This window comes from Stegastes partitus, unplaced genomic scaffold (assembly GCF_000690725.1).
Source record: "Stegastes partitus isolate 25-593 unplaced genomic scaffold, Stegastes_partitus-1.0.2 Scaffold81, whole genome shotgun sequence".
In the NCBI taxonomy this organism is placed as follows: Eukaryota; Metazoa; Chordata; class Actinopteri; family Pomacentridae; genus Stegastes; species Stegastes partitus.
The window spans coordinates 199,870-208,873 of record NW_007577812.1 but is presented as its reverse complement, the minus strand read 5'-3'; the positions used below and the strand labels follow the sequence as shown (position 1 = coordinate 208,873).

At 40.8% G+C, this 9,004-nt stretch overlaps 3 protein-coding genes across 3 annotated transcripts; 2 read left to right on the top strand and 1 right to left on the bottom strand.

Annotated features, from left to right (window-relative positions):
* The first annotated feature begins 547 nt into the window (after window positions 1–547).
* On the top strand, window positions 548–3,549 carry dnaja (DnaJ heat shock protein family (Hsp40) member A). Its single transcript, XM_008276799.1, has 8 exons — window positions 548–656; window positions 1,037–1,180; window positions 1,549–1,720; window positions 1,823–1,927; window positions 2,031–2,258; window positions 2,377–2,607; window positions 2,711–2,811; window positions 2,914–3,549. Exons 2-8 carry the CDS (start codon window positions 1,049–1,051, stop codon window positions 3,130–3,132), a joined length of 1,188 nt encoding a protein of 395 aa, XP_008275021.1. The 5' UTR covers window positions 548–656; window positions 1,037–1,048; the 3' UTR covers window positions 3,133–3,549.
* Window positions 3,550–3,555: 6 nt separating this feature from the next.
* rps27l (ribosomal protein S27 like) lies at window positions 3,556–5,336 on the bottom strand. The gene is made up of 4 exons (XM_008276795.1): window positions 5,331–5,336; window positions 4,575–4,683; window positions 3,949–4,059; window positions 3,556–3,799 (listed from the first exon to the last, which is right to left on the bottom strand). Exons 1-4 carry the CDS (start codon window positions 5,334–5,336, stop codon window positions 3,771–3,773), a joined length of 255 nt encoding a protein of 84 aa, XP_008275017.1. The 3' UTR covers window positions 3,556–3,770.
* A 192-nt stretch (window positions 5,337–5,528) lies between these two features.
* On the top strand, window positions 5,529–8,847 carry LOC103353690 (ras-related protein Rab-8B). The gene is made up of 8 exons (XM_008276794.1): window positions 5,529–6,037; window positions 6,650–6,710; window positions 6,815–6,875; window positions 6,960–7,037; window positions 7,172–7,261; window positions 7,366–7,431; window positions 7,526–7,576; window positions 7,664–8,847. Exons 1-8 carry the CDS (start codon window positions 5,914–5,916, stop codon window positions 7,754–7,756), a joined length of 624 nt encoding a protein of 207 aa, XP_008275016.1. The 5' UTR covers window positions 5,529–5,913; the 3' UTR covers window positions 7,757–8,847.
* Window positions 8,848–9,004: the final 157 nt, after the last annotated feature.

The window sequence follows — 9,004 nt, the reverse complement described above, 5'->3', positions numbered from 1 at the left end:
AGGAAAATGTTGGTTTTACAGAATCTTGAAACTGTTTTAAGTCGTATTTATTAACATTTATTAATGTCATATAGGCTGTTCAGACGTTCTAAATAGGAACGCTTCACAGTATGGGCCGAACCATACTGTGAGGGCATAAAATATGAACAGTGAGGGTTGGGCTTGCATTGTAAGGGCACACATTAAACATATAGACATGGATTTCAACTACTACACAATACAATAGAATGTCTGCAAATTAGTTATAAGTCGTGCTTTTTGTGTGCAACCTAAATATTTCCAGTCACCCTTTCTGGGCACCCCTGTGGAAAATATGTGGAGGCGCCCCTGTACGGTACTATAAGAGCAACAGTGCACCAAACGAGTTATAGCTGTTTAATACAAAATGCTTATGAACCCACTGACATGCCGCCCTTCAATTAACCCTATAATTAAACAGGGTTGTATAATCTTATAACTAAAGCACATCAAACTCAGAACCGAATCTAGAAACCTCCACCCCTCCTCCCTCTGTGAGCTGCTCAGGTCTCCCTAACGTCCGGCCCCTCCAGTCAGAGCTCTCCAGAAACTTCTGCACCGGCTATAAGAGCCAGCCATCTTCCCCCAGCAACCACACAGCCGCTCGGGCAAAAGCTTGGATAACCGACACCGACAAAGTAAGTATTTAACTCCGCAATTTGAGGGAACATTTAGCGACACGGACACAAAATGGTAGCGGTTTAATTCAAGCTTAATGAGAGTTAGTTCGTGGTTGACATGAGGCTTTAACACACGTGCTGCCTCTCTGTGTGAGCCATGTGTTAGCTTACTGTGCTTTAGCCACAGGTTGATTTTTAAGAGTAATTAAGCTAAGCTAGCATAGCACTCAAGCTAATGGGAACTTTATTTTGGTGATTCTAGCTAACGGTACGGCTCTGGGTAATCTTAGCCAACGGTAATACTCGACCTGTGGCTACTTTAGGATCCTAAAATCACTGACAAAATAATAAGTAGTAGCCATGTTTGATATGTTGGTGTGTTTTCTGTATTATTTCAGACCAAAGTCACCATGGTTCACGAAACCGGCTACTACGATCTGCTGGGTGTCAGCCCCAAAGCCTCGCCGGAGGAAATCAAGAAAGCGTACAGAAAGCTGGCGTTGAAATACCACCCTGACAAGAACCCCAACGAAGGAGAAAGAGTGAGCCACATTTAGAGACCTTTTACTGTGTCCCCCCTGCAGCCGTTTATGGACCGACAGAAAGGCTCTGTCTAATTTTAAACCCGCGCACGCCATGTTTAAACGGGCAGCGGGAAAGTTCTGGAAAGCTCTGGTGTGTAGGTAGAGGAAGGTCCGCCCTGTCACAGCAGGGGAGCGGTCTCAGGTTACACTGTCAGGAGGCTGGGAAATTTATGTTTTAGTCAGTGTCATCACCGTTAATTACATCACACGTGTATATTATGTAACCCTGGTAAAGCCTCTAAGCCAAGAAATATGATATATCATTAGCACTTGATTGATTGTAGTTTTTTAAAATGTGACTTAGAAGTCATTTTTTATTTTCACAGTTCAAGCACATATCTCAAGCATATGATGTGCTGTCAGATCCAAACAAGAGAGATTTGTATGACCAAGGAGGGGAACAAGCTATCAAAGAGGGAGGAACTGGAGGCTCTAATCCCATGGACATTTTCTCCGCTTTCTTTGGAGGTGGAGGACGGATGCAGAGAGAGAGAAGGGGTACGATTTGTTCAGTAACAGTTTTTAGGAATTTAAGCTAGATGCTATTTGTAGAGTACACATTCCTACATCTATAATATTTCTTACACATTTTTCCTACAGGGAAGAACGTTGTCCACCAGCTTAGTGTTACCCTGGAGGAGATGTACAATGGTTCAACTAGGAAGCTGGGACTCCAAAAGAATGTCATTTGTGAAAAGTGTGAAGGTAAGTCTTGTGATTTGAAAAAAAACACCAAACATCCCAGTAATACTAAGATGTGTGCAGCTGTATGGATAAAAAAAAATGTTGTTTTTTTAAAAAATCACAGGTTATGGGGGTAAGAAGGGTGCCTTGGAGAAATGCTCGTCTTGCAAAGGAAGAGGAGTACAAGTCAGAGTGCAACAGATCGGACCAGGCATGATTCAGCAGACCCAAAGCATGTGTTCAGACTGCCAGGGACAGGGCGAGAAATTTAGCTCCAAGGACCGCTGCAAGAACTGCAACGGACACAAAGTAGAACGCAAGAAGAAAATTCTAGAAGTTCACATTGACAAAGGTAAGTTTTTTTTTGGTTTTTTTGTTTATCATTATCTAAGGCATTCATTTGTTTGTTTTAAATAGTAGTAAATCTGTGCTCTAAAGCAAATTAAACTCAAAATAAATGTGTCGTGCAGGTATGAAAGATGGTCAGAGAATTACATTCCACGGAGAAGGTGACCAGGAACCTGGACTGGAGCCCGGGGATGTAATCATTGTCCTGGACCAGAAGGAGCACCCAGTTTTCAAGAGACAAGAGGATAATTTAATAATAAACGTGAACATTAGACTTGTTGAGGCCCTGTGTGGTTTCAAGAAGAGCATTCAGACATTGGATGACAGAACACTCATCATGACCTCACAGCCAGGTAGGCGCCTTACATCGGTTGGCATAGAGGGCTGATTTTTCTGGTGTTTTGAATATTTTTTTTATCATACAGATTTCATGAACATCTGTATTTTTGTCAACAGGTGAAGTCATCAAGCCCAACGACATCAAGTCGATTCAGAATGAGGGCATGCCACTTTACAAGGAACCTTATGAAAAGGGACAACTTATTGTTCACTTCCAGGTAAGACACAAAACTTTTGACCAGTTTGACACAATTCTGGATTTAAGCCTATTATGTTGTAGAGAAAACATGCAATCCAGCTAACTGCAACTTATCCTGCAGGTGGAATTCCCAGAGAAGGACTGGCTCCCAGAGCATCTAATGTACCAGCTGGAAAGACTGCTTCCTCCCAGAGACGATATGATAATTACTGATGAAATGGAGGAGGTGGACCTCTGTGACGTAGATGTGCACACACAGCAGAAAACATACAGTGGGGAAGCTTATGAAGAAGATGACGATGAAAGTCCCAGAAGTGGTGTTCAATGTCAGACACAGTGATTGCAGTCCATGATGCAAACACTGTATGAAGTGTGTCTGGGTTTTTGTTGATGATCTACTTCTTTTATGTTTGTTTTGTAAAAGACATTCAACCCATATCTTTAAAATCCCTCCTCCATAGGGTAATGCACTGTAAATGTGTGGCATTCAGTTTCAAACCGTTACCAATTTTGTGGTATATTCTGGGGACATGGATCTGCAAGTCAAGTACTGTTCTCCCAATGTTATCAAAACTGTATTTTGGTGTTACTGTCATATGTTGTCTATTTAAGATCTGTATGTGTGTGTTTCTTATGAAATCACAAATGTTCCCTTTTCATACAGAAGCTGAAAGGGCTACTTGTATGCTTTCTGTGAAGGTAATTTCAGTCAGAACACTTCTGGTTATTTGTCAATGAAAGTCTCAGAATGCTTCAACTTTTGTGAGTTTGTCTTTATTATCTGAATGAGATTTTACTTCTAAGTATCTTTCTAAAAATGTTCCGACTAAAAGTCTATAAATTTATCTTAAAAGCTGGACATCTGTACAATGACACATCTTGTCATTAAATGCACAGCACATTGTAATCAAAGAGGAAAAAAGGGATTTATGAAAAGCATGACTTCATAACAGACATGATTGACAGCATAGGTCCCCTTTAGTGTTGCTTCCTCCTGAAAGAGCAACCTGGAGAACAAAAACCACAATAAGTTAAGACTGCATTCCTCAAAGACGGTAATATGTACAGCTAAATGTAGTGATAATCAGCTTTATACACATTTATACCTTGACTGCTTGTGCTAAAAACACTTGTGAAACATTTTTGGATATCTTACCCTCTGTCAGTCTGGCCTTTCCTCCTTTTGGCTGGCACAACACTGTTGAGCATCCCACACAGAGCACCACTGTCTGTGCATGACTGAACACAGTGGTGATCTTGTAGCAGCCTGTGGACGAACAGTGTCAAACTGTTAAACAACAGGTCCGGCATACGTCGCAAATGCATTTAAAAGTTTCCAAAAATGCCAGGTATGTGAAATGTGGTCAAGTCACCGCAAAAAAAACATGACAAAGAAGGCCACCAAAAACCTGGACTGGAGCCTGGAAATGTAATTGTTGTGTTGGATCTTAACATCCAGCCAGCAAGAGCCAAGATGATAATTTAATTAGAAAGGTCAACATAAAACTTGTTGAGGCAATGTGTAGTTTAGACTACAGAATGCTTGTCATGAGCTCACAGCCGTGTAAGTACCTCATGTCAGCTGCGCTCATGTGCTGACTTGCATTTTGGTTTTTAATTAGGTCTTAACTGTTTTTAATACAGATGTCATGAACCTGTGCATTTCTATTAACGGGAGATAATCCAACACACAATGTGTGACCAAACAAATGGCCTTAAGTCAATGCATCAAACCTTCAGCTGCATCTACTCTTGATTTTAGAGCATGCACTCTTCATGTACCTGGGCACTTCACGTCCATGAAGTAGGAGTTGGGTATCTGAACAAGTCTCTTCTTTTTATGTTGTCTTCTCTCATATTCAATCGCAGGGTGGAGGAGGTCTTTGGCTAGCTGGAATGTAGAATTGTGCAAACAATTAGTCACGTTTCATCTGATGAGACAGCTTTCAGTAGGTAAACAGCAGTCAGATTTACTTAACTGAAGGAGGGCAATAGTGATGTTAGAGGATTTAGTATAATAGAGCTATCTAATCAAAGCACAACACTTGAGATCTCGCTTGCAAATGTCTTGGTAGGTACAATTCTCCTGTGAGGAGAGGTAATTTATGTGCCAAATAACTGGCTAACGTTTTTGCAGTACCATGAGCGATGACAACACATGGCACCTTGGGCAAACAATGTATTTTTTCAAGTAAAAGTAGTGCTAAAATTTAGTTAAGAAGAGGGGCCTTGAAAGAAAACAGGTACCGACTACTTCTTGGCCCGACATTACTCCGCTACAGGTTACACGGCACAGCCGTTTAATACCGTTGTGTTCCAGCAACTAGTCGTCGCCCGAGTCAGACAGCTACGTTAGCTAACGACCACTCCATGTGCTGCTGCAGCAACTTATCAACAAACAACAACTTTCAGGCTTCACACCGCGAACAAAAAATGCAGCGTTTGACGGCCGGGACTCGACAGCAACATGCACGGATAGCTGACAATACAGCATACGAATTCAGACAGAGAAATTTACCACAAAACATTGCAACTTACAGGCATTTTCGCCGTGCTAGCTGGGCTCGGTGCATACGTGTGGTGATTGGACGGAAACAGAAACTGTGGTAGTCAAACAAAGGGGGCTGCGATAGTCAAATCGATAAGGACAGCTTAAAGCGTGAGATAAAACTTGGTTAAAGGGTTTAAACATTTTTTTCCTTTATCGTTTTATCACAGTTTCCACGTGTCATTCGTGATTAAAACTTGTCAGCGTCGAATAATATCAAAATTGTAAGAGATTTTGTGAAACCTTTTTCAGACGCCTCCAGTGTTTTTGTGCTGTTTGGCAAACTGTTTGTGACAAATGATAATAACAAATTAATCAGCGCAGGGGGAAAGTAATATTAAACCAAACTTTATGGCTTAATTTCTTCTGTTTGTGCAAGATATGACGTTGTTTAAAAAAACTCTCTAAACTACACGACCCACAATGCACAGCGCAACGTGACGTCACTGTCCTCGGCACCGGTCTGCTGCCAGTCTGCCCGAATCTGCAACAGACAGCCGAGGATTTCCAGGCGGGGTATGCCGGCTCGTTACGGCCTTATAACATCGGAAACGGAGAGCACAGTTTGTTTAAATGGCGAAAACGTACGATTATCTGTTTAAACTGTTGCTCATCGGAGACAGCGGAGTGGGCAAGACATGTCTGCTGTTCAGATTCAGCGAGGACTCCTTCAACACCACCTTCATATCCACAATAGGTGAGTAGCCTGCAGACGCCCCTCTGGTTAAATCTAATGCACTGAATGCCCACATCAGTATAATACAGCGGTTTACTGCGTTGTCCGGATTACTATGTTTGCAATAATACCTATAAGCTAGGGATTGTATTTGTAATATGCAGACCCACAGTGTGTAAAAGGGCAGCATGCTAACTGCATAAGAGCAAGACAATGGGATTGAGAGACAAGTAATTATAATATTCTGTCCTTGAAAGCTCATAATGCACCAGTAAGGTCAAATATAGAACGAGATCAAAGCTACAGTCAAGACTTTTGACCTTTTGTAGACCTTATTACACTGCAAGCTTTTTTTTTGATCACATCAGGTTTGCTATAATATTGCTATAATCTCCTCTGTGCTGCAGCTAGTCTTGCTGCTGTCTCGAGTGTTATTTGCCTGCAATTTGACACGAGATTTATGGTTCATTAAAAGTTCTTTTGGCTTACAAAGAGCAACCACACATGACAGAAATGCCTGGTTTGCTGTGCTGTGTCTGAGGCATGTGACAAATGTGGTGATGTCATGTAACTAATCAATGCAGTAAGCATGAGCCTCCACCGCTCTGTCTGCGTTTGTCTGTTCAAATGCAGGGATAGACTTCAAAATCAGAACGATAGAGCTGGATGGAAAGAGAGTCAAACTTCAGATTTGGTAAGTATAATTTCAGTGTTTTGTCTGGGGTTTTTTTTTTTAAAGATGTGAATGTGTACTGAATCTGCCTTGTGGATCTTATCTTTTCGATTTGATGTGTTCAGGGACACTGCAGGGCAGGAGAGGTTTCGCACCATCACTACAGCTTACTATAGAGGAGCGATGGTAAGTCCTCCCTTTCTCAGTTTGCCACTAAAAGTCCCCATTTCTCTTACTTCTCAGGGTTCAGGAATTTGTTTTCCTTTACAGGGTATCATGCTGGTCTATGACATTAGCAACGAGAAGTCCTTTGAGAACATAAAAAACTGGATTAGAAACATTGAAGAGGTGAGCTTTGAATTTAAACTTAGTCATTTGAGTGGTGCTTTTCCATAAATAAACACATTTTAAAGACTTTATTAGACCTTCAGAGTTTTGTACTTTAAATAGCCTTGCATAATGAGTCTTATTAATTCTCCCAGCATGCCTCATCTGACGTGGAGAAGATGATCCTGGGCAACAAATGCGACATGACTGACAGGAGACAGGTGTCTAAAGACAGAGGTGAAAAGGTGAGTCCCTGCAGTCCTTGCTAGAAAGTAGCCTCAAAATAATTCCAATGCAGCTTTCCAACTTGCAACGAGGGACACTGACATGATATTTTCATCTCCTTCAGCTTGCTATTGATTATGGAGTGAAGTTCTTGGAAACCAGTGCAAAGTCTAGCTTAAATGTAGAAGAGGTAAGATGTCTGTTTAACATCTGAAGGGTCCATACAACATGATTTACATGTATGTGTACATGTAACATTTGCTGTGTTTTTTCTGTCACACAAGGCTTTTTACACCATGGGAAGAGACATATTACATAATCTGAGCTCAAAGACTGTAAGTAGTTTCTTAAAATCAATGCTCAACTACTTTTTTAATACTGTATGTATTAAGTTTCCTCACTGTTACATCTTTCTTGGGTAGACTGACAACAATGCCGGAGGATCTGGCAAACCGGTCAAGATCACAGAGAAGAAGTCGAAGAGAATTAAATTCTTCAAGTGTTCGCTCCTCTAGGGTGCTCGTCCCTAATGTTCACGTTTCCAGCGTGGCCTTGATGTTTTTGGAGGGTTCCTGCCTCTCGGGGTTTCCTCACAGCGACAGCAGCACTGGTCATAATAATCAGAGGACCTTACTGCCAGCTCAAGTTAAAGGTTCATGGCTGAATGAGACCATGACCTGCTGACCAGAAGAGGATCAATGAGGAATGAGGCGTGATACTTTATATCTGCTCATGCTAAAGACTCGTGCATGACCCACAGCAGTGGTTTGTAGCTTGACCTGCAGTGCCTGCTCACAGTAGGCAGTGTTTCTGCTGGCATTTATATCACCTCTGTTGGATATCATACAAATGTCTCAATTGCACATGGTTGTCTTATAAATAGAAAAAAACAAAAAGAAAAAATAACCTTCAGATACTTTCATATATTGTAGCATCATTTTATACACACTACCTATTGTCATATTTACTATGATGACTCTGTAAGATAAACATATCAAGTCTCAGCATTGATTGTATTTATCTGTGTGAATTCATGTATATTAATAAGCTTATGGTCTCCAGTTGCACTGGCATCATTTCTATTTGTTCATGTGTGCCTAGAAGGAGTCACAGTATTGTGATAGACAAGTATAAATACAACCTACTGTATGCTCTTATTTTTTATTTATTCCTTTATATTGGAACCTTTATTTATACAGGATCTTGTGTCAACATGAAACTGTGAAAGGGTTGTTTGTTTCTTTGAAGCTGTACTTAATACATATTGTTATACAATTGTCAGTATTTGCATGAAAGCTGTAGAGGGACCTCTGAGGGGTCAGTGTTACGCATCTGAAGTATCTCAAAAAGAAAGTGTTTACAGACAGTATTTGAAAATGTATAGGAAGTTCATGTTTTTGCTGTTCACACTGTGTATATGTCGGCACAACTAACCGTGTTTATATTTTATTTCCTCCAGGAGCAGTAGAGATCCGTCAGGTTCCTTTTACATTTCCACCGTAAAAACACAATGACTGGGGAAAGCTGTAATGTGAATGATTGTCTTTGTAAGCTACTGTATGTTACACCAATGAAAAGTAAAGACAGTAAAGAAAGTGGATCTTTACAGGAGAGTGTTGATTTTCACTGCATGATTGAAAAAGACTTTCGTAATGATTTTTTCCATCACTGCCTTTCTGTTTTTTATCAGTTTTCTGATAACAGTTTCAACAACTCATTCAGTAGTGATCTATGAAATCAGTTCTGTTTTGCTGGCATCCGCC